We start from the raw sequence: 25399 nt of genomic DNA on the forward strand, positions 1-25399 counted from the left end.
GAGTGAGAAGAGGCTTCAATAGTCCTCTTATCATTGTGATTGGGATTGTATTTTGGGAACGGCAGTAAATTACAAGTGTCCATAGAGAGGCCAATCAATGGCATTTTATCTTGTCTAGCAAATGTTGGAATGCCTTACATAACAGATGATGATGAGTCAAAGGCTCACTTTGGCGAGTAGTGCGAATTCAGATGGCGATTGAACACGGCGATTACCATCAACACCACAACCACTTGGAGAGTCTCCTTGAGCCAGTGCGCGATGCCAACAGCTCCTTGAGCGTCGCTCCTTGTCTCCATTGGCGCTGCAACGAAGCTGTCCGAGGGTCGAAGATTTGCATAATGCGATGAAAAAATGTCACTGAATGTTGACACCGAGAAGATGGAAGAGAAAAAACAGAGAGAGAGAGAGATGAGAAATTGCAATTAAAATTCATAATTTTAATCCAGTTACTAACACAAACACCACTTGAAGCGTCTTTCAGCGTCGCATTCCTCCAAAGTTTAATTGAATTGAAAGTTGAGAAGCAGGAGAATGGACAGAATACAGAGGATGGATGAGGCCCGGATGGAATATTCATTGGATGTTGCCACAAGTGCGTCATATTTGGACAGTGTTAAATTATTCACACGCAAAAGTTGGTCACTGCGTAAGAGAATATGAATTTGTAGTGGATGAAAAAAGGGGGTTAAAAGCCATGCTGACATGCATTCAAATTCACGTCCTTCAGCCCTTTCTCTCCCTCCCTCTCTCACCCCTGGAAGTGCATATAATTCCACTCACCCGGATCGATAGTGGGAGTGCGAGGCGGCCACAACAATGCGCAATTTCTCAGGCAGCCGCTGGAAAATGCTCGCAAGATTTACCGTCTCTTCCTGATCCGATAAATTTATGGCGACAACAAATAACTGATGGTCATTTAGCGCTCGCGTGTACACCAGGACATTGTCGTTCACTGCCACCGGAGTGAAGTCACCGTAAATCATCGCGGGGTGGCGTCGCAAATCCGTGAGAGCCCTGAAGACAGCGTAGTGACTTCTCTCGCTCCGTCGCTGGCGCTCCAAATTCACCGTGGGATAGTTGAGGTGGACGGGCAGCCACGTGCTGGCGCTGGAGGAGAAGCCACCACTCTGCGCGTCGCTCCACTGGAAGGGCGTCCTCTCGGGGTCACGTGTGAACGCCATGTAGAGCGAAGAGTTGACGTTGCAAGCAGCTGGATCTCGAGAGTCCTCCCAGGAAATCCCCCTGTGGTCCTCCATGCCAATCTCCTCGCCATTGTACGTCACACTGACGCCCGGGAGGGTGAGCAGCAAGGTGTTCATGGCATCCACACGCTCCCGCCCAAATCTACTGGCGACTCTCGGCTGATCGTGATTCCCCAGCTTCGGTTCGCGTGGGAGGAAAAATCCAGGATGATTGGCTGTGCGGAAAAGTGTCAGGTGTCTTCAATAAAAGTGTCAACTTACCACCCAATTGGGCGTCGCACCGAGAGGCTTGTAAATCATCCACTTGGATATGGCGTAGACGAAATCTCTGGCCGTCGAGTTGCCGTTCAGATCGGTTATTAGGAGGAAGTTGAATGGAATGTGCGCTCCACGCTGTCTCCCATCGCTCGATCCGTACCACTTCATTGTGAATGATATATTGGCATAAGCCTCGGTCAGTATGAGTCTGTCATCGCCGCCATTCTTCACTTTGAAGTCATCCAGCAGCTCACGCCAGTGATAAATGAGCTCATAGCTCTCGGGCTTGAACGCGATTAGGATAAATTAAAAGCATCCATAAACTACACTGGCTTCAGTTCACAATTGACTCACTGAGAAAAATGAGATTGCTTTAATCGAATTGAGACGTTAAATCAAGTAATTGGTCTAATCTCAGAGAATTTACAAGGCATTTTATCAATTTTCTGCTTATAAATTCTACAAGCTAATAATAAATGAGTAAATAACTGCGTGACGATCACGATTCACTTGAGTGTTGATTTTTCATCAATATTCCATCAGTTTTAACTCTGTGAATTCTAACTCTTAGCTCATTAGGAATTGTGCTTTCTGTGCTGAAGGAAATTGCTATGGAAAAGGAGAGCAATTCAAAGGGTTTTCTGTATGATTAAATTGAAATTAATGGAATGTTTGAGTATTAAATTGAGAATTTAATGAGTTTATAATAAACTCAAATTAATTTTTACTGCTTGAAAGCTATTTTAATGGGATTTTAGCAATGATTTTCAGTATAAAAAGCCATTCACTGAGTCAAAATTTGAAGAAATCTGGATGTTTTTGTTCAGGTAATTATTCTCATTTTAATTCGTGTCGATCGCGGATGAAATTAGCCAATTTACCACTCAAGATTCACTGTGAAAGACACTTACTTCTTGGCTAATGAGGCGCTTAAAAGCCCCTTCGGCTACACAATGTTTACCAAGTCTTTTGTGTGGTGGTGATGAGTGAATGCGTATGATTTGGAATCGGACTCCACACCAGTGGGTGGCTCGTCTCTGAAGTCCTCCACTTCAAAGAGGTGGTTGACGGCGTCAATGCGGAAACCATCGACGCCCTTTTGCAGCCAGAACTCCAGAATGCGGTCCATCTCGGCCACAACTTGTGGATTGCGGAAATTCAAGTCGGGCTGCTCTCGCGTGAACTGATGCAGATAGAACTGACGTCGGAACTCATTCCACGTCCACGCCGAGCCATAGAACACAGAAACCCAATTATTTGGCGGCTGCGGCTCACCATCGCCATCCACAATTCCATCGTGCCACACATAGTAATCCTCAAAGCCCACAACGCGGTTCACGGAATTTATAAACCACTCGTGATTGTCACTGGTGTGATTTGGCACAAAGTCCAGCAGGACTTTGATGCCGAGGCTCTTGGCCTCGCGCAACAGCTCCTCGAAGTCCTCCATGGTGCCGTACTCGGGCTGAATGGCCATGAAGTCGGAGATGTCATAGCCGAAGTCCACCATGGGCGACTGGAAGATGGGACTGAGCCAGGTGGCGTTGATGCCAGTGTCGCGGAGATACGATAATTTGCTCGTGATTCCTCTCAAGTCGCCAACACCGTCGCCGTCGCTGTCCATGAAGGAGCGCGGATAGATTTGGTACAGCGTCCAACCATTGAGATCAGCGGCACAAGTCAGCGCCACACAGCAGAGCATCAGCACTAAACTCCGTCCCATCTTGACACACGCTCAGTCACAGAATCACTGTGTCGAAGTTTGCCTTTTATTCCAGCCACGGCGGCAGATAAATGATTAATTCAATTAACTCGATGGTAAATAATTAATTTTGAACTTCTCGAGTGACACGACAATGCTAATTACACTTTAATCACTCTGCCTTTCGTGAAGCCACCGCGAGATGTGCTCGAGATTACACCATCACATCTTCACGACTGCACGGCACTTCGTCTGGGCTATTTCTGTTTGTGGTCGGCGTTGGCAATTTGTTTACGCCGCACAGCTTCGCGTTATTTACTGGCTGAGATAAGAGAATTACACTCATTTATAAATAAGCTATTGGAAAGAACCGGAACTTTTTCACCAACAAATCTGGGTGGAAGATTTATAATTATTAGCGCGAGAGTATTTTGTAATTTTCACATATCACATAAACATATCAATAACAAACAATTTAAGCAAATATATACAGAAAAGCTAGAAGACAATTTCTATTTTGCAAGCAACGAGAAAACAAAGCAGTAACAATGTTTATTTACATGTGATTTCACATGATCTGAATTCAACCTACACACACGTATGAAAACAGGTATTATTAGGTACTCTTTCACCTTTATTATGTACCTTTTTAACTTGTGAAATATTATATCCACAATGCTTATCATTTATCCAAAAATTGGCTCAACGTGAAGTGAATTCCAACTACATTATGATTGTAAAATTCCCAAAACTCAGATACAAACCGCCCCCAAATATTCTTCACACCTTCGTGGACATTTGGGGATTCGCAGAGCCCTCAATGGCTGATAGATAGAGTGCCGGGTCAGGGGAGAATGTGGGTTTTTATGCGAGGTTTCTCTATGAAGAGATATTTTGTTGCCACCGGAAACCCGCCTCGTATTTGGAATTATGTATGCGTATAGAGAGAAATATTCGCTTTCTGGGAATAAAGGATTCGCATGTTCATAGGAGCGAAAGTGGGTGGGGGTGAAAAAAAAGCCCTAAAAGTCCCTTGATCCCCAAGGTAGATTTCCATGGAGTTGCCTTTCCGAGGGCTTCGACGGGATCTTGTGCGCTTGAAGAAATTCGCAAAATTAAATATTTTCCACCGATAGAATATTTAACTCCACGGGAAAGGGAGAAAAGGAAAGGTGAACATGACGGAAGAGCAACTCTCACCATCGATACTTCCTTCGCGATGGCGCGCACAACGGTGGGAAATTTAATAAAATGCCAAAGGCGGAGGATGACGACAAAACACAAAGAATTTCCCAAGTACTTAAAATTTAATCACCAACCATGTCATGCAGGGCTCCCGGGATGGGATTCACGGCATGTCATGCTCGAGTTCTGCTGGCATTTTAATATTTCAATATTCACCAAATGATTTTTCAATTTCGCCCAGGTAAAATGGCTAATGGGAGGACCGACATTGTCTCCCAATATACCCTCGCCACTGACATATAAATTGAGTGTCCTGGGAATTCCTCCACGCCTTGCGTCACTCGAACTTTCGCCGATTTCCTCTGTCCTCTTGCGCCTCGCGGGACAAATGCGATACGCGCTAGAAACAGTAGCGAAAATTAGCTTAGGACACCTAAGAAGTTTTGAGTCAATTTTCAGTATTTCTTTCAATTTTCGAGGCATTTACGCTAAGACAAAAAATTATCAGAATTTCATGGTCTTTCAAATGGTGGTGAAATCATGACGATATCTCAATTTGAATTTATTTATAAACATAATTTTGACTGGGATAACCACAATTAAATCATGAGTTTGTCTAGGAGACATTTTCATTCTTCAGTGTCTTGATTTCGACTTGTTAACTTGTTAAATTGACTTTTAGTCAATCTCTTATTTAAATATCCAGAAAATCAGTAATTTATTATCAATGCATGGCAGAAAAATGTTTATTTAAGCACCAAGAGGAAAATTGACTCAAGATTTCTTAGGTGTCCTAAACTAATTTTCGCTACTGTGCATTCTGGGAGGTGAATTTGACTATATATTGACAATGGAAAAATGGATGGCGGATGAAGTGTGAAAGAGTGCGAGTCCGTGCAATTGAATTATTCAAATAGTGCTTCACTCTCAATAATTCACTCTCAGAAGAGCTCGCAAGACGGCAAAATATGCGACAGTCAATCTGCTCAGCGGAAAGTTCACGAGAAATCTTGTGATGGGCGTGCAAATAGAGCTTTCGTCGTGCACAGCAAACATATAAATATTATGCATTGTAAGCATGAAAGAGCTCTACACTTCCTCCATTGAGAATTTAGATTGACATGTTGAGGCAGCGAAGAATCTCCACCGAGCAATTTTATTATCAAATTACTTTCATTTTTTGTCGCTACTCTTTCACCTTATTGTGAATTTTCCTGTGCCATCTAAAGGCGTCCTCTGCACAGCATTATATTTTTCCCAGTCGCTGCGGGGGTGGAAAGGAGGAGAGGGTGAAAAATGAAAAATGGAAAGATATTCTGGGGAGCAAAATTGATGTTTCCATTTTCCAATCTCACACCACAACGCGTCTCGGCGACCGCAGAGTGGAGTCAAGCTGTGAATCAATTGCCGTGGATGATTATGTTGCTGAATAAATTCACTGTGCGCGATTTAAGGGAGGATGAAGAAGAAAAAAATCCCCATTTGATGCGTTGACGCTTAAATTCCCCAGTGAGAGTGCAAATGATCGGGGATTGTTGGCGAATTGGCTGGAAGTGAGCCAATTTATCGTCATCGTGTCACCGTCAAATTGCGATTATTGCTGGAAGGCGTGCGCGCGTGGACAATGCAGAAGAGATGGGAAAACGTGAACAGGATAATTATTATATCTTTAGCCGGAGACAGGATTTCATCAATCTCCTCCTCTCCAACACTTCCTTCCGCCTTCATAAAATTTTCAACAAACTGTCAGCTCAACTTATACTTCTTGAGACTGCGGGTAATGTTGTTCTTCTATTAGGAGTTTTCATATTTTCCGGATGAAGGAGAGAGATTAGCCAAGGGTGACTGACGTCACATGTCTCAACCTTCCTTTAGGGTTTTTTTTTGTAAATATGTAATAATTTCTTCGCGCGCGAGCATCTCGTCTCAGCCACGCTCTGCTCGTGAGAAAAATTCTGAGAATTATTCAAAGCGTCTCATGAGATAAATCTCCTCTAGCCGCTTCACCTGGAAGCACATCAATCATGATTTGGTGAAATCTCTCACATGGTGAGGAGAGAGCGAATTGTTGGGAATGTTTCCAAATGAATTACCCTCTTCACTAGACTGTGTTGTAGGTTTTTTCTCTCTCTCTTTCTGTTCACCTAGGAAATCCCCTTAATTTTGTCGCACATTCGAGCTTATTGTGAGCAAGTCTCAGGTACGTGTTTAGAATATATTTTTATCGTCACGATAACAGAATAAAAGTCTACCTTTTCGGCATAAACATCGTCTGCCATATTGATGCCATATTTTTCTTCATGTGCCATTTTAAGTGAAATTGATTTGACTCCAAACTCTCGCCACGTGCTTCGCACCAAAATATTATTTATTTCGCCACCCATCTTCCAGGCGCCAACACTATGCAAAGTGCCTTAGTGCCTAAGACAAAAGCTCGGTGGAATGGTGGAGCTTCAGAATTCCAACTACAGCACTAGGGATGGTGGGTGAGCTTTCTGGTTTGTTGCACAAGGACGAACGTGTTTGGAATTCCTCACGCAGGTTGAGGAGTATTTCATTATGTAAATTCATCGTTTCTCGCTGGATGGATGTCATCATTTGGGGAAATACACCATTTCATCGCTCATTTCAAACCACCATCAGCAGATGGATGAGGAAAAACTTTATGGCAAAATCAAACTTTTGGTTTCTTGAAAGAATAGCCTTGAAAAACTGACTAACGAAAGTTTATCTTCTGTCAAGTTTGATTCTCAATGCATTATAATGTAGAGAATTGAGAATTTCTTGGCAGAATATCGTGAGAAACTAGTCCAAAACAGGGTATTGTTGAAGTTTTTTTTCTCTCTCTCTCTCTCTCCCTTCGTGAAAACTTATTGAGAAAGCTCCGAGTGATAAGAAAATATGTGTCTCTCTCCCCTTCTAACAAATTGCACCATTTTTCTCAATGAAAAGGAAAGGCACGAGATTGTGTGCTGGTTTTTCTCGAGAAACTGGGCACCATTCAATGTAATATTTCCTGTGTACACAAAAAACAGTATTGCAAAATGAATTATGAAAAATTTTCCCTGATTGTGCCTGATGAAATTTTCAGGGCAATTGTCCAACATTGTTCTTTTTCTCCATATTTTTCACGTGCTTTGGCAGTGTAAAAAGCTGGGGTTTTATACTCCCCCAGTTTTATACGCTCCTCCAGTGACTTCATGTGAGGGAAACAAAGAAAATTGCACACTTCACTCCGTGGACTTTGGCTTGAAAAGGAGGAGCTTTTTGCTATGTGTAATATTGAGTGCTCGAGCGAAGGGGATTTTATGAAGCCATTGCAGGGACGTGAATGTGGAAATTATAATGAAACTTTTTGGCAGTTTGCAGACCAAATAAATCTCAGGATTGAGGACACAGAGGACACAGAATTGTTTGCTGTACTAGAGCATAAAAAGGATCAACTCCTTGTAGAGTCTCTCTTTGCGCGAGAGAAAAATGTCACTCACTTTCTCACCATCGAAACGATGTAGTAAAATTCTCAATTCGATGAGTCGATGGGATGAAATTTTGACAAAATATCCGACTGGCAGCATAAAAACGCCAAATGGACGTGTGTTGCAGCATACTTGAGTATTTAATAATGTGCTGAGGAGAGGCACAAAAAAATGTTGATGTGAAATAAAAAAGCTTTTAGCTATGAGACGAGATAGGCCGTGTTAATAATAATTTTCTCATTTTCGCATAACCAAAAGATGGGGCACGCTTCATATATGCGGGAGGAAATATGTTGTCTCTGTGCGTCCGCATGGACTCTTTTTCTCATCGCCAAATCCCTCTTGTCTTCCCATCTTCAGGGTGTATCATTTGATGATCCATAAAATGATTTCAAGGGCTTCATCCCTCCACTTTGGCGATTATCTGGCAAACCGGAGAGAAATTGTGTGTATCTCACTTGTTCCTTCGGCGGCATTACATTTAACCCCTGTTGTCCCATTATACATAAAACCCCCTCACCCCCACGCTCTTGCTCTCACCGAGACTATGCAAGAGTGGAGAGAAAGACGGAAAAATTGTGTACTGAATAGATGAAGTGGGTTAAAAGTTCACTGATATGCCAAGGAAGGAATTGTACAACCACGAGTGCTTCATATATTTCATCTCTCAACTGAATGTCTGACTAAATTTATACACACACTTTGCATCTCGTACATCAAACGAGCACCCATTGCGGAGCATCTACACTGAAAAATGGACGATATGTTGTTGAGAATTTCCCTCAAGCGGAGAAATTATTCATGGAAAAGAAGTGCTGCATAAACAGTAAATCTCGTCAATGCCATAAAATGGAGACCATCATCAGCAAGGGGAAGATAATGTGCCTTAAATGTGTTAAAATCTGCGTTTTTGAATATCTTTTCCGACCATAACCTCAAAATACCACCAAGAGATCTTCAAAGATTCCGTTTGAAAGCATTCTTAATCACAAAATCATCTTTTATCACTTTAAAATGTACTCAAGATAACTGATTCAGCGCTTAGAAAAGAATATTGTAAGTTTCTGAGCATCTCCAATGAACTTTACACCACTTCTGACCATATTATCTCCCCCTTGATCATCAACGAGCGACTTAATCACAATCAGAATTGTCTGAGGAGGAATAATAGCGAGAACCAAGTGATTCTACAGCATTTAATCTCTTGATTATACAATAAATTAGCTAGACGAAAACTAGCAGTGTTTCTTCGCAACATCGCCCGAAGCTTTATACTTCATATTGGCCTCATTTCGTGGAATAGAGCTGCTTCTCCGTAGTAAAATACCCGTCGAAAAGGACTCCCAACAACTGCTCATCTGTGATTGAGGATTCCATGCCCAGTGGGAGTTCTTGTATCAGCACAAAAGAGGATTTGACGCTTTGAATCTCGCCAGAAGCTTTCTCTTCTATGTATATTTGCCCGAATACAGCGAGAAGAAATGTATAGGGAGAAAAAATCAGTGACGGATTTCTTTTTCAATACACCAAATGTTATGTAAGCGCCTCAGGTCACATAAATTACGAGATGAGAGATAAAGAAGACGAGAAGTAATTTGTCTTGATTTTGTAAACAAGCTTTGGGGAGTTGGGCTTAAAGGTGATCTTATTGAATTAACATCTTATTGGATTAAACACTATGATCTGTGGAAAGACTTTAAGTATTTTCACGCCTCACCGAGTAAATACTCTCTCTCTCTCAAGCCATCTTATGGTGAATATACTACGCAAAATTTGAATAAACAGAGATTAATGAGACAATTTGCAGAATAGTGTCTGCGACGATGACTCTATGATGTGGACTTAATTTATAGTGGTTCCCATGGAAAAGTCACAAGACGAGACAAGTTTAATTAAACTAAATGAATGCAGGAGCAATATAGAGAGCGATGAAATTTACATACAACGTTCATTCATTTGCAAATGTCTAGCATATGGCAAATTACTGAGGATTTTGGCAAATATATTTCACCAAATTTAACACGCACCTCATCCTCGTGGTAATTCCCAGTGAACACCCATTGTTCGAAATGTTTTGTCTTCATTACACTATCCACTGTATGCCAAATTGCAATCGGGCGAAATCTTGCACTGCGCCATTGTCATGCTGCAGATTTTATGCTCGCTGGTCTCGTGCCTGCAATCACTTAATCCCATGCTGAGAACCGCCACAAATCTGGGCAGACAATCTCTCTGAGAGCGCGGTTTCACAGAGCCGCAGAAAATCTGCAATATCTCATGTTCCGAGGGGGTGGAAGCCAGGCAAAAAAAGCACATTGTAGTAAAACCTACATAGCCTCATGAGGTTCATTATGCCGCCGTGCTCGACACTGCATATAACGGCAGATGGTAGTAAAATCTCTTAACATTGAGAATAAAGCACAAAGTTGCATGTCTTTATGACCATAAATGAGGCAATAACGATTCACCGACATTAACAAGAGCCAAACCAACTTTTGATGAGCAAATAAATGTATAGCGCTTAAGGGCTGCTCTCTTCCTGGGTTGAACACTTTCTCAAGAGATTTTTCCCGTCATTATTCTTTTTGCCTTTTCCACATCCTTTTCTCAGTTTCTCACTTTCTCAAAATTGCACTCGAGGCTTCACTAAATGCACAAAGTGAATTCAACTCCAGCAATATTTGCTGAAGTTTTACTCTCACAGTGCTTCTATTAACAACAAACTGAGGGGTGGTAAATGAGAGTGAAGATGTGGTTTGGTCAGCAGAGTAATTGCTTCTGCAAACAGGTGCACTTGGGGACTTTGTGTCTCAAAGACGATTGGGAGAAGCTACTAGGAAGGAGCTTTTAGCTCTGGCGGCACTATAAATTCAATAAAGTCTACCCAATTATGCTGCTGAATGAGTGCTAATTTATCACTTCTCCACTGTCTATTCCAGTTGCCAGTTCACCAGAGGGACGAGCAGCGTGCAAAGACGATTCGGTAGTTAGGGAAAAGTCATCCGGTTTTAGCGAGACGCGGGCTTCCGCCCAAGCTGGGGTGACAGGAGTGACTCATATGCAAAGCACAAGTCCGGAGAATGGACAATTAGCGAGTAAGTGAATTCTGTGATTATTTTCACCACACTGAGATGCTGAGGCCTCCACTTCCTTATCATCTCTGACACGTTGATCCGCCCCGGCAGGGCAATATTTCGGCCGTTACGTGCTTGATTAGGGCTTAATTAAGTTCCTCTGTGGGCTAAATATGGAAAATTTAATTAATTAATTATCCATGGCTTAAGTTCCACAACATAATTCATGCCGCACGACGTATAGATTTCCTTCATTCTCATGAGTGACAGAGGGTGGTTCGCCATAGATGATAAATTCTGCATGATATTGATTTATAAAATTCGGAGGATTTTCCGGCGCGTGTGTGTGTGTATTTTTGATAACCCAGCGAGGAATTTCCCAGGAAAATTGACATTGTTGGGGTGCTTGGGAAAATTGGAAAATTGTGGTTTCGAAATTCAAACTCGTTGAATACCCCAATGCTTCTCCTTAAAGCATTTGATTATCTCTCAAATCATTGAACCCTGGAGGAGCTATGCTACCCAAATTCTCAGGATATTGTCTTGAAGTTTGAGGAGGTGGAGGTGAAGAGAGTATTATGTTGCTTTGTGGGCGAAACTCCGCCTGGAAAAAAGAGAGGCAAATCAATATAGATTATCTCACAAATCTATATACTCCGTGGTTGAACAGGTCTCGAGGATTTGCAGATTTTGAGAGCGACATGGAACAAATGGAGCATTATGGCTCGAAGCAGTATAAACATATCGATTAAGACACATCTCTGACATCACAAGGCTACACATAAAATTTAACGATAATTGTACTTAAACGGCAGATTTCAAAAACGGTTTCACACTGCGAGGTTTTGAGTAGGTTAACTGCAGTTAACACAGGAAGACGTCTGCCTTTCTCCTAATTTATTCACAGAATTGCCTCCGCTTTTATCACACAATCGCACCGTATTCGTTGTGCAGGTTAGTCGGCTCGAAACTGTTGTGGAAATTGTGAGAAAAAGTGTCACAATGTTGGCAATTTAAAATGGGACGAAGCGTCGTGGAAAGAATCCCTCAGTTATTCGAAAATGCCGAGAGGAGGGTATTTTCCTCCAGCCATGGAAATTGAAATGAAAAGTTAAGCACACATAAGAGGGACACGATAAGGCATAATGTACCCTTTGTATGTCACACACATTCGTAGCGTCAACCTCATCCCTTGTCGGCAATTTGGAATATTAAAAATTCATAAAATAAATAGCATAAACAGCCCCGGATTAATTTTACCTCTCACGGCAACCCTTTAACCAGACACACAATGCCCAGGGAACAAGCATCTGGCACAGAGAATCTCAGTTGATTAGCACAATACCAATTTACCTTTATCCTGGGCATCAAAAGGAACTTTACCCGTATTGCAAGGGAATTGTGTGGAGGTTCTCAGAATTTCCACTTACTTGTAATTCTCTTGTTCCTCCCGATAACGCCTCCGAGACACAAAGTGTATAGGTAGCAATCCTCGCAGCTCCACAAGTTTCTGGGATTTCCAACTGCAAAGACCGTCCTCGAGAAAGTCCTCAAGCTCACAATGCTGGCGACGGAAGCATTTGATCCGCTAAGAAGGTCGCTTGAGTGTCTAAACTCTCTAAATAAATGTGTATTTAAAGCAGCCGGAGATGTCTTAAATTAGCAACATCAAAGTTATTCGCTCCTGTGTAGACTATTTCGCTCCAATGCCGCCGGAAACTTCCAATCGTCTTCACATGAGTATTGGCTGATTGTGGCCTGCAGAAATTAGCAAAGTTAGTCGATTGAAGGGTTCGTTTAAAGTTTGTAGTGGAGACTTTAAGATTCCTCTTCACTTTCTCCGAGAAATTCACTCGTCTTACCTTTGGAGCTCCTTTGAATGGCAAGCTTTGCTGAAGTATGGTGTAAAATATAGACAACAGGCGGATTTATTCTTGTCGGGTTGATACTATTTTAGAAGATTAAAGACATTGTTGGCCCAATTAAGGGATATTAGAAGCAACAATGCGTGTTACAAATGAGTAAGTTTCTCATAAGATTCCATCAATTTGTCTAATTCAATTGATCCAATCAGTTGAACATTCTCGAGATTTACCACTTCATGCTGTAAATCTTGTAATATATGGCGACGGGCACTTTAATTAAATCGCACAAAACCCAAATGCACTCCATGTAACATGCTTTGAGAGCATCTCATGCGAAATAGCCGTGATTGCCATTCAGTTTCGCCACCACGAGAGCGTGGCGAAGAAATGGCAATTGGCAAGGCGCAATTTAACTGAAATGGCGCTGTATTTTCCAGAAGATGCTGCCCTGACGATTGTCCGACGATCGAGCAGCAAGAGCAAAAGCGGTGGCAATCAGACGATAAATCTGCGCGAGAATCCCCAAGACAGTTTGGAGTGCAGTGAAGTGGGTGACGATATTACCAACGAGTGCGACGTCGTGGAGAGAATGCAATCGGTAACGTTGACATCATCCGGCGACGAATTGGACAATGTTGACCTGGCCACAGACAATCTACCCGCCGTCGATACTCCGGATGCATGCGACAAGGCTGCCATGAGGTGAGATCGCAGCTCCAATTTGCACTCTTATCGCGCTCAATTTATCTGCAATTCACTTGTGATTGGCACTGGATGTGTCAGTGGGATGAGAAATCGATTATGTAATTAATTCACCAGACTTTACACTCATCGTTGCGCTGCAAGAAGTCACAGATATTGAGAGCTTTGCAATCTCTTTTTCGCCCCAAATACTAACGTTGAGCCCAATCTTAACACGCACTTTTCCCTTTCTCACAGATTGCGATCTCTCTTGAGGCAGCTGCAACGAGGTGAAATATCTGCAGAGATTTTGCAGAAAAATCTTCATTATGCTGCACGAGTTCTTGAGGCTGTTTTCATCGATGAAACCAAGTAAGTGTCACTCCAATTACTCCATCGTCTGTTTCTCTTTTTTTTCCTACATAGCAACATGGCGCAACAACAGAGATAATCTTATATATTTTTTCCAATTTAAATTAACAAGACCAACACTTGCTCGTGAGCATTTCACGTCGATGATCATTTGTTGAGTGTCACATTGGAAGTGTGAGAAGAATAATCATATGGCTATATATTGAGGAATGTTCATTTATATATGTTCCCCGAAGGAAGCTCAAATGGCGGCAATACTTTCAATTCTTGGTGATTTTGTGTAATTAAAATTTTTTTGTCAACTTTTCTGTCTTATCTGCTGCCCGAGGGAGTTGTTTTTATCACAAAAGATGCGGCACTGGCGGACTATAATGGGCTAAATATGGGGTTATTGTGTGACAAACTCTCGCTGTGATCAGCATCATTTCACAAGGAGTGCGAAGGATATTCGCTCCCTTTTTTTCTCCTCCTCTGCTATCGCCGAGCACTCTTTCCAAGACTCTTTCTCGAGAAGAGTTGGGCTTGAAAGAGATGAAGCGATACGATAAATTCCGCCGCATATGTTTTCTGTCATCATCAGAAAATAATCAAAAATTGTGCGGGAACGTTCAAACGACGCGTGGTGTGGGTTTCGCACAATACAAAATTGTGTTTTTCTATCTCACAAAATCACATCGCAAGTGGAAAAAGTCGAGAAAGATCCCAAGGGGTGGAGAACTGGGCGAAATGTTGTTCGCATTATGTAACAACAACTCATATAAGATAGTTCATTAACAAAGAAAACAGAGTTTTGTAACAGCCCAGAGAGATGAAGAAATGGGAAAAGACGACAGAACAGATTGAATATAATTATATGTTGAATCAATTTATTTGTCACACATTTTTTCTAACATGCATTGTATATTATGTAATATATTTCTGTATATTGATGGATTATTAAGTCGAAAGTATAAGGTTTGTTGGTCATATTTTCATGAACATTTTATGCAAAATATTCATAGTATATTTCACGATTTCAATCTTGAGTTATCCTCCCCTCGGGAGAGCTGAAAATGGAGAAGATTGTGCCTTGTTTGCACCGCTTCTGCTCCTTGGCAATCTTCGAATGGGATTGAGCCGTTTTGGCACCCACCAAAATCATCATTTCCGGCCATTTAACATGAGAAACATGCCATCGTGACCACATTACAGAAATAAAGTAACATGTATTTTTTGTCATGTGACACATATCCTCGTAAAAACTCATATCCAGTGCCTTTCTTGTGCATTAGGGGTGCTTTTTCTGCGGGACAGATTGCGAGGGTGGGTCGTCGAGTAGGTGACAATTTTCTCACTAAATCGCATGGAAGAATGCTCTCTCTCTGTCTCTGGGCACAATTGATTTTCCTCGAATCCGAAGAGCCGTGAAAATGATGTCTGAGACTTTTGCCAAAGAGGATCTCCGGCCACTTTTTTTCAAGAGAGCAAAAGCACTGGAAGAAAATATTTTATTTATTTGATATCCTGTCGATGTGAATTATCTCTGAGTTGGGTTGCGTTTCCATTGACTGAACACGATGGCGTGTGTGGAATTCACTGGTGGAAATTCAACCCAAACCCCATCAATTGTGCGTGACAATAAAAACAAATTGGGAGAAATATTCTTTTTTAAATAAATCCTGTCGTAGAGAGAAAAAAAAGGAAAACATCGCCGCGGAGAAGAATTCCACCCACACGACCATCTTGGGGCACTTTTCCCCATTTTCTTCTCCATCATTTATTTTTCTCGCCCATAAGAATGTGCCACACCAGAGAGAGAGAGTGTTCTCGCGATAATGCGGTGTCCGATATTCTCTGCACAAGAAGGCACTAAATGGGTCGAGTATCGATTTGAAATTCGCTCCTTTTTCTCACCCATCGTCCAATAACACAAAACTGCGCGTCTTTCTTCGGTGATCCAATGCCAAATTTGCAGCCTCTGGGCTCCATAAATTCACGACGTAGTAGAAGAATTCAATAAAAAAAAGTATCTTTCAACCATAAATTGGTTTCTTTTGACACTCTTCGCCTGCGTCCTCCATAATTCCGATGACACGTCAACGTTGCGAGCAAATGCCTCCAAAATGCCGCTTTTCCACCCTGACATGGGCGAAAATAATCTAATTTCTCCATCCACGCCGCATTTCGCTTCATCATCACACAGCGGAACATCAGAAAGCGCCTTCCAGCACGCCGGAAGTCAATTATAGACTTTATTATCCGATTTCACAGCTCTCTGGAGCCACTTCTATCCTCTTCATATCCTTCGGCAAACACTTTAGACGCCGATTGACACTGCAATTGCCCCTAACAAGGTGTGCACTGTGGCCATTGTGCGCAGAATGGACAACAGAAGCCACAGAGTGTGTTTCTCATTTAATGAGGAGTGACTTTTCAGCGAGAATTTCAATTGAAAATTGCACAATATTTAGGAAATCTTCAATCATTCTCCATCTTATCGATTCCGTGTGGGGTTGTTAGCTCGGGAAAAGGATTGTGTTTACCGGAACTTTGCAAAAGTTTGTTTTGCAATGGAAGTTTACAAATTGAATTGATAAGATTGCGCCAGGTTTAACGTGGGTTTTGGATGGGTGGATGTGTCGAAAAGTTGCTATTCCAGACAGACGAAATGGAATTAACATAAATTTAAGCCTAGTCAAGGAATCCCTGCAAATGTGTATCTAATTGAAATTCGTCATTATCAGTATTGACCGAAGTCGAGAGAGGAATGAGCCAGGAGCACCCAGAGATGGTGCGAAAACCGCGCCACAATTGCATGGGCGCGGGACAACGGTCCAACGACGTCGCCTTCGTACTCCAGTCTGGGCCAGGTCTCTGTCAAAAAACCAATCACAAACTGATAATAATGTGTCTGAGATTGTCTGTTTTTTACAATAGAATATCTAATTTTGTTCCGTTTTTTTTTTACCTCTATTTTTAATTATCTTTCATTCCTTTCAACCCCCCTCTTCTCATTTTCTTAACACTTCACCCGTGAGCTTTTTTGTTTATTAACAAGTATATAATAATATCCTTTCAACAATCTATAATTATCTGTGTCTCTCTCTCTCTCTCTCTCTCTTGTTCCATCTTAGACCCTTAAAAAGCCTTCAACCCTGTGTAGAGCTTTCTGTGATACTTGTCAACAACTTTTGGCCATGAAAGTCGCTTTAGAATCCCATCCCAAAAGAGAGAACAGACGCTAAAAAAAACACGTAGCTAAAAAAGCTTTAATCATCTCTCAATAAATCATAAAAGTTCATTTCAATACTACACTCGAGGCGAAAAATCAAAACTTTTCACTCCATCGCCACCCTTTCATCTACCTTTAAGCACACACAACACTGAAAAACACTTGATTTCGGGGATGAAATTCTTTGGAAATCTGTCTCGCGAACCCTTTTTGTTAGTCCTGTTTTTTTCCTTGCCAAATCAACAGCTCAAACAGAAGTATAAATACAAAATTGGCTTCTTTTCCTGCCAGCGTATTCTCGATGTTTGTTGATTTTTCAAAAATGTAAATATTTGCCAATGTGTTTTTGTTTAAATTCCTCTCCCTCTGTGTCCATTGGACTAAATGCAAATACTGCATTTACATATTTTTTGTTTGTTTCTTCTGTGTGTACCAAAAAAAAGTGTTCTATTAACACCCAATAATTCCGCATTAAGTTAGGTGTGCGCGTGAGTTTTGGAGCCGTCAGTGTTGCTAAATTACATACATATGTTTGTACATTGATTACGCTTTGAATGAACGTTGAAATTTGACGCGTTAATGGCATATATCTAATTGTCGACGACGTATTAAATATGCCAACACCTCATCCATAAACACTTCTTAAAAAAACCCCGCCATAATAATTTAATAACACTGACTCTGAGTGATTGTTTGTAAATATTGTATTACGCCGCGCTGCTGATGATGATCTACAATGTAAACACTTGAGGCAACGACTCGAAAATGTGTGTTTGTTAATTAATTTTGTCCCTGCATCCAATACAGTTTATCTCACCCGAAAATTTGTTGACCCTTTTCTACCCTTGAAAATTGATAATTTTGCATGCTTGAATTACACCACGGACTCTTGAATTTTACGTAAATTTCTCCACCATTTGCAAGCACACGAGGCACTCATTGCGGACAGATTAATTAGTGCATTCGATCCAGCAACGAGTGCAAAATGTGCCATGATAGTTTATTAATTTTGTCAACTTCACGCATTCAGTCTCATCACAGCCAAAAACACACACGATATGCATCAAAAATTCAATATTGAGTTATAACCGCCGAAATGCAATGATTTATTCATGAAAAGGAAAATAGCCTGCATATATGGAATCGTGTGGAAGTCGCTGAACACGGTTTTTCAATCATGAATCCATTATTTAAATTGGCCATAACATGAATTAAAATTGCGTTTAGGTCTGTAGATGGAGATGTAGATTGAACATTGATTTAGACACGGACACACTTTATTACAAGGAAAAGTGTTTCTTTTCTTTTTTGTGAAATGTAAAGTTATACTTTGATGTCGTTTTGGTAAGATGTGAATGTTTTTCCTTCACTGAAATATTTTCTGTTTTACTTCTTAGCATTGACCATAATTCTAGGAAATCTAAAGCTTTCGACAAACTTTGCAATTTCTTCAAAGCCATAACCGGGTAAGCACATTGTCTTTGGGCAAAATCACCACAAAAACTCATGCTGGAAAACCTCTTTGCAAGCTGTGTATTTGTGACAATGTCTTTATGGATAATATGTGAGAGTCTTATGGCACACTATCGTGATGGCAGATCGCAGTGTCTTTGAGCTTTTATGACAATGTCTTGAGCAATTGATTAATGTCAATCATCAGTGATTCACCAAGAGAAAAATGATTCCGCGAATCCGCAAAAGCGAAAGGCAAAGCAAGACATCAATCTTACCGAGACGACACAGTAGATATCGTATCATTTGCAATGTTGACAAACAAGACAAGCAGATGGTAATGCGTGATAGAGGAAGATAAGTTGCAATTTGTCGTACAATTCACTTGTTGATAGTCTGGATTCGTCCGTTGAGGCAGAATTCCGTATATATACTGTAAAAACATCTCTATTAGGAACGCACGCAGATGCAATTGAGTGTGATACTAATGTGGAATTGACAATGTGTTCTAATGATCTTTTGCCTTAAACCCCTCTCTTATAGATTGTTACAACGAAACCGACGCTCTGTGACGACATTAGGTCTAGACACTAGGTGTGTGCCATATTCCTGATTGCTGTTTTCATTTCACACTCTGGTTTACATGCGCCAATATATATATTTTTCTTAGCAAATTTTATGTTGTGATGGTTACAAAGCCCGGCTAATTCACATTCTGTGTTCTTCGTAGTGCGCGAGCTTCACGTTACATATATATTTCGAAAGCTCCAGCAGTAAAAGTAGTTTTAGGATTCGCTGTGGTATTTTTACACGTCCAGTGTTGAGGCTTATAGTGTATGGTTTGTGAGCTTTCCTTTCTGGCGAGGTGCCAATGTTTGAATTTCAGGTGAAAATTAAACAAGTAGGAGGCAGACTTGAGCACACAGAAAGATAATTGTGTGGCAACGACATGAAAATTCAATTTTTCCTCCAAAATATCGCGAGCGCGCACAAAGATAGATTATTTGTTTAGCGACTTCGTCAATTTTTACCCAATTTGCTGCCATAAAGCTCAAAGTCGGTGATGGGAAAAGTTTTTGGCTCTAAAGCGGAGTTCCCCAGTGTCAATACGCTGTGACATATATGAGGAGATGGATGGTGGATTCCACTTTCCACTCGCCGAGATGGCTTTTCTTCCGCGCTGAAAGCGCAAATGATGTCTTTGCGTACAACAAACACGTCTACCGGAGTGTTTGCTTTAGATTAAAACATTACTATCACTCAAAATTTCTCTCTCTCTCTCTCTCTCTTTCCCAATATGAAGAGATTTGTGAGATAAAGTTATGTAATTTTCCCAGTGGTATATTTTGGCGTATTGCAGCCGCCATTCCATCCCTCAAAAGCTCCACTGTCTCTTAAGTGGCTACAAAGGCAGACTCACTGTCAAAGGCAAACTCAATGGAGAGCTATTGATTCTTCATACTTCCACCTCGAGGACATTGTATGAACACGATTACTGTGTCACACATTCACTATCCGCCACAATGTATTGTATCCTGTCTATATGTACACTTTCGCACGAGCAGGCAGAGAAGCGATTACAGAGCATACAAGGGAATAGTATCGATATTCTATTATTGGATATCTCAAGATGAATCCTTAATGTTTAAATGTGTGCTTCGATGTGGGAAATTGTGATGGGGGGAAAACTTTTCATTTCCTCCAGGGCTCGAGAACCTCCAATCGTAGAATGATGCCTGAAGATGCGCTGATCGGAAGCCATCACAGTAACTAGTTTATAACTCAATGACGAAGTTCCATGTTATCATGGATAATTGTGTTCCGGAAAAACCTCAGAATCCTTTGTAACAACAGGAGAAAGATGACTTATTAGCCTTTAGGCGTTTATTTAGTTTGTAAATGATAGATTTGGAGCCAAATTGAGGTCATAATAGTTTGCCTTCTTCCTTATTGCGTCTCATGACAACCGAAATAACGTGACCGAAAGTCTTCAGACTCATTTATTTCTTTGTTAAGAGAAATCACGAAGACCACACAGATCTAGATAAAGCACAGAACTTTCAATAGGACACAAACATATCAGGCGGAATTCCAGCTCAATTGACTTATAAACGCGAAGGTGTGAGAACCATTGTTCTGGAAGGGTTAAAAGAAGTTATCGGTCGAAACACGTGCGGAATCAAAGGCTGAAAATATCTCTCCTCAATTGACGCGCGATATCTTTAGATGCGCCCACTGAAGAGCGCATGAAAAGTATTTACATTAGTGTAAATAATTGAATAAATAATTATATAATTGACAGCCAGGGTTGGATTACATCCTTCAGACTTTCCTCCGCAGCACCTTCGCCGTGATATTTACCTTTAATTTCTCACCACTGAAAGTCTGTCTTATTCCCAGCGCATCGCGTGAACTCGTGCCGGGTTATTCAATGAAATTAAAAATACATTACATCATCATCGGGTCGGGTGGGGTTGTTCGTGATGGGGTTGAAGAAAAAGGAATACCTCAACGGAATATCAGTTTCATTCCAACGCGAGTGCTTCAACAATTCAACACGGAGAGAGAGAGAGAGTGAAGACTGAAAGGATACGTTATCGTTTTGGTGTTGAAGACAAGTTCTTCGGGGAAAATTCCTCCATTTGAGCATATAAAAAAAACAGTGTAATTGCAAAACTTTTAGGTGGAATTTTCCAGGAAAAAAGTGCCATGAAATTGAGGCACGGCATGAGACATTTAGAGCGATCTGTTCGTCAAGAAATTGCCCTGGAATTGGTCTTCTTCCTCATAAGGTACATCCAACATATTATGTGGCACAGAGGTCACTTGCAAAGAGTACGAAAAAAGTGATTGTGTCGGGCGCAAAAGGAGAATTTACTTCGCAACCTCTCGTCTGAGTTATGATGAAATACAATATCATGAAATTATTATTTTCCTCTAATCATCCTCTTCATTCGTTAAGTTCACATTTCATCACAATTACTGCGATGTTTCCTAATGATATGAAAGCGTGGTGATACAAAATCCAATTTGCCAGACACATTAATACCGTCTTGGGGAAAATCTGTCAGCCAAGGGAGAAAGAAAAAATCATCAGGGAGCGAGAGAGACAGCGGTGGAAAAACGACACAGAAGACACACAAATATATAGCCATGAGAGAGATTATTACGAATGTCACTCAAAGCTCCGATGATGCAATTCACTTTACTCACTTTTTTCCCATCTCGCGCGATACCCCACAATTTCCTGCGTCCTTCAATTCGGTGGAAATCACCTTCCACACGCAATTGACACGAGCATTACGACCCACAGTACTATCAATATCTTAAGTACGTCATTTATTGTCATTAGCCTAATGGAGGTGGAGAAAAAACAATAATTTTTCAGTACCGTCAGATAAAGAAAGAACATCTATTTCATTGGGATAATCATGTGAATATTTTTCCCCCCTTTTTTGTGGCATGAAAAACACCCACTTTTGCTTTAATTAAAAGTAAAATGTTGCCTCAACACACAATACTCGTAAGCTGTATTCTCCAGTGAGCCATTTCAATAAAAGCTCCAAACGACGCTTGAGGACGAACTTTAATGTCCTCTGCTTAGTTGCGCTCATTGGAGATTTCACTGATTCTCCTCCTGCATAGTTTACACTGTGGAAAAGTGGGAGCAGTTGAAGCTTTAACTATATACTTTCATGCCCAAAAACAATTCCTATACAGAATTTTCTAGCTAATTGAATTACCCAAATTAACGACTGAATTACATACGAAATTGCACACAATATTTGCACCTCTTGCTCTGTTCACAAATAGAATTTGCGCTGCGCATTTTCCCAAGTGTAGCAATTTCCAATGTATAGAAGCTGTCGCCATAATTTAAGGCACACTCTGAAAAGCTCACGAGAATTGTCTGTAGAGACGACAAAATTAAATGTGCTACTTAGGAGAAAGTCATATAGCATGCTGTGTGCTTTCAATTTACTGCTCTTGTGCTTGCTAGGCTAAAGCGCTGAAAGATTGTCTGCAGAAGAAGCACAATTTTGTGTGACATCTTTTCAATATTATACGGCCTCATCACCTTAATTCACGAAACACGAAAATTTTTCACACCCACACACTTTCGCCAATGAGAGAAGCCGATGAATTTCTAGAACAGCTAATGAGCCCAATTAAAAATGTTGAACCTGACTAGCACCCAAATAGACAAAGTGAGAAATTGCTTTCCTGTTGCTTCAATTTTGACGAGAGAAGAAATAGAGCCCAAAAGTCGAGGAGGTGGCTTTTATTCGCAAAATTGTATGCTAGAGTAAATAATTAGATGAGAGAAAAGATCAAAGAAATACCACGTGATATATAAATGATGGTAATCAGGGTGAGTATTGACTATAGTGAAAGCAAAATAAGACGCGGAACAGCGAACTGGAAGGAGAAAAAGGCATTTATATAGGTGCATGTTTATCAGCGAAGTTATGTTTTGCCTCCTTCCCAACATGAATTTTTCTGTTCACTTTTATTCACTCTCATTTTAATATTTATCTCGCAGTATGAAAAATTAATCAAATGCCAATAAATTATTGTATTTTATTCTCTTTTTGTTTCTTTCCCATAATTTATCCCTCTTTTGCTCCCGTTTTATTTAATTAATGACTTTGTCCACAAGTTTTCTTTAGCCTTCTTCTTTGGTTTTGAATTTCTAATTTTTTTGTTGCTCAACATTTATACCTTTTTGTACAGAAAATTAACATGTTTCTCTTCATCTCGTCTTCTCTCTCCCACCGAATTCAGGCGCTTGGCGGACGAGGATGACGAATTGTCTGAAGTGCAACCAGATGCTGTGCCTCAAGAAGTTCGAGCTTGGTAAGCTTTCACTCTCCACTGACGACTTGTCACGCACAAATCCTAATCTCTGCTCTCCCGCAGGCTTCAGAGTACATTTACTCGACAATTGGCAACGACTCGCCGGAAGGCGGACGAGAAGCCAAAATTTCGTTCTGTCGCCCATGCAATTCGTGCCGGCATTTTCGTGGACAGAATCTACCGGCGCGTCTCGAATTCGGCTCTCATGCAATTTCCACCAGAAGTTGTTAAGGTGCTCAAGGTAATGAGAAGCCAAAGAGAGTATCAATTTCATTATGAACATCATGAAAAATTCATCACATTCCCCGACATTCTTCACGTGCACTCACGAAAGTGAGCAAAAGTAGTGGAAAACTTTAAACTTCGTACTCAAGATACGCTTTTCACAACTTGTCATTGCTTTGAGGAATAAACAAACTTAAGGAGAAAAGAACAAGGAACTGTGTGAAGAGAGAAAATTCTGTATTTTATCAGTGGAAACATTCCTCAGGAGAAAATAGTTTGAACTGAGGAATTTTTCTGTACAAAAATCACTAGAAATGCCTTTGAAATTTTCACAAACATGCCTTCAAACATCCAATAAAATGCAAAGCCAATAAATGATTATTGAATTTACCTATTTTGGGCAAACATTCATCATAATTGCAGGAGATAAATATGCACTGAAGTTCAATAAATGCGCAATGAACTAAATATTAATATTGCAAAATGATCTGCATGGCAAAATACACTTCGGGGCTGTAATTAATTGATTTCAAATATGAGTTATTGTCAATATTGATTTATGTGTATTTATTAGCACAGCATTTTTCATTGCAATTACATATTTTTTGCCCAAATCACTTGTTGACGCCTGTAAATCCGTGCAGACTCTCGATGATTGGTCGTTCGACGTGTTCGCCCTGGCGGAGGCGGGCAACTCGCAGCCGGTGAAGTACCTGGGCTACGACCTGCTGAATCGCTACGGGATGATTCACAAGTTCAAGGTGCCGCCGGCGCTGCTCGAGGTCTTCCTGAATCGCATTGAGGAGGGCTACTGCCGCTTCCGCAATCCCTACCACAACAATCTGCACGCGGCGGACGTGGCGCAGACTGTCCACCACGTGCTGTGCCAGACGGGTCTCATGCATTGGCTCACGGACCTGGAGATCTTCGCCACGCTGCTCGCCGCGCTCATCCACGACTACGAGCACACGGGCACCACCAACAACTTCCACGTGAAGTCTGGCTCCGACACGGCGATGCTGTACAATGACAGGGCCGTGCTGGAGAACCACCATCTCAGCGCTGCCTTTCGCGTCCTCAAGGAGGACGAGTGCAATGTCCTGCAGAATCTCACGCGCGATGAGTTCCGGGAGCTGCGCTCCCTCATCATCGACATGGTGCTAGCGACGGACATGTCCTTCCACTTCCAGCAGATCAAGAACATGCGCAACCTGCTCACGCTCGGCGATCCTCAGGTGAGTGTGTCTCTGGCAGTGTTTCACGTTGGGCGGATGATAATGGGTGAAAATTCGCCGATCCGCAGGTGGACAAGTCGAAAGCACTGTCTCTGGTGCTGCACTGTTGTGATATCTCCCATCCGGCAAAGAAGTGGAACATCCACCATCGCTGGACGATGCTCCTGCTCGAGGAGTTCTTCCGCCAGGGTGACCTGGAGCGCGAGCTGGGCCTGGACTTCAGCCCGCTGTGCGACCGCAAGACCACGCTGGTCGCCGAGTCGCAGATCGGCTTCATCGAGTTCATCGTGGAGCCCAGCATGGCGGTGTGCGCGGACATGCTGGAGATCGTGCTGGCGCCCATCGCGCCGCCGCTGCAGTGCAAGAACACGGCGTCCGCCGGCGGCCAGGACGAGGCCGCTGAGTCGGGCAGGAGCATGTCCGTGACGGAGCCCACGATCCACGAGGAGGAGCCGCCCAAGGGCTACGACGACAAGCGGTCGCGCTTCATCATCAAGAAGCCGTGGATCACGTGCCTGGCGGAGAACAAGAAGATCTGGAAGGAGCAGGCAATAAGAGGTGAGTTTTCTCCTTTTTCGCTTTCATTCCTGCGGAATTAACT

The 25399-nt window shown here is 41.7% G+C and overlaps 2 protein-coding genes across 6 annotated transcripts in view; one reads left to right on the forward strand and one right to left on the reverse strand.

Moving 5' to 3' along the window:
• The window catches only part of LOC132261555 (dual specificity calcium/calmodulin-dependent 3',5'-cyclic nucleotide phosphodiesterase 1-like), a 92160-nt gene that overhangs the window by 62193 nt on the left and 4568 nt on the right, over positions 1-25399 (forward strand). For 3 of the 4 annotated variants that reach the window (XM_059760413.1, XM_059760409.1, XM_059760411.1), the window contains exons 2-9: positions 10766-10921; positions 13203-13467; positions 13705-13818; positions 16542-16667; positions 23267-23338; positions 23402-23579; positions 24208-24798; positions 24867-25356. In XM_059760413.1, the coding sequence (XP_059616396.1) occupies positions 10885-10921; positions 13203-13467; positions 13705-13818; positions 16542-16667; positions 23267-23338; positions 23402-23579; positions 24208-24798; positions 24867-25356 (1873 nt within the window). In that variant the 5' untranslated portion in view covers positions 10766-10884. The remainder of the gene's footprint in view (positions 1-10765; positions 10922-13202; positions 13468-13704; positions 13819-16541; positions 16668-23266; positions 23339-23401; positions 23580-24207; positions 24799-24866; positions 25357-25399) is intronic. The other variant, XM_059760412.1, reaches the window with a different exon arrangement.
• LOC132262670 (maltase 2-like) lies at positions 3-3412 on the reverse strand. Of its 2 annotated transcripts, XM_059762008.1 has the most exons (5): positions 2425-3412; positions 1467-1748; positions 784-1382; positions 458-645; positions 245-360 (listed from the first exon to the last, which is right to left on the reverse strand). In XM_059762008.1, exons 1-4 carry the CDS (start codon positions 3184-3186, stop codon positions 504-506), a joined length of 1785 nt encoding a protein of 594 aa, XP_059617991.1. In that variant the 5' UTR covers positions 3187-3412; the 3' UTR covers positions 245-360; positions 458-503. The 2 variants fall into 2 exon arrangements, with proteins under 2 accessions (XP_059617990.1, XP_059617991.1); XM_059762007.1 differs by lacking the exon at positions 458-645 and having other exon boundaries at positions 3-360.

The sequence above is a fragment of the Phlebotomus argentipes genome, unplaced genomic scaffold, assembly GCF_947086385.1.
Source record: "Phlebotomus argentipes unplaced genomic scaffold, Phlebotomus argentipes genome assembly contig_15, whole genome shotgun sequence".
Classification (NCBI taxonomy): Eukaryota; Metazoa; Arthropoda; class Insecta; order Diptera; family Psychodidae; genus Phlebotomus; species Phlebotomus argentipes.

What these genes read in the sequence shown, in the direction of transcription:
- LOC132262670 (XM_059762007.1), bottom strand. Translation starts at nt 3,186, where the DNA reads ATGGGACGGAGTTTAGTGCTGATGCTCTGCTGTGTGGCGCTGACTTGT. An exon ending in GTGCGACGCCCAATTGGGTG is followed by an intron (nt 1,383 to 1,466) that starts GTAAGTTGACAC and finishes CGCGAACCGAAG; the next exon opens with CTGGGGAATCACGATCAGCC. An exon ending in CACTCCCACTATCGATCCGG is followed by an intron (nt 361 to 783) that starts GTGAGTGGAATT and finishes GTCAACATTCAG; the next exon opens with TGACATTTTTTCATCGCATT.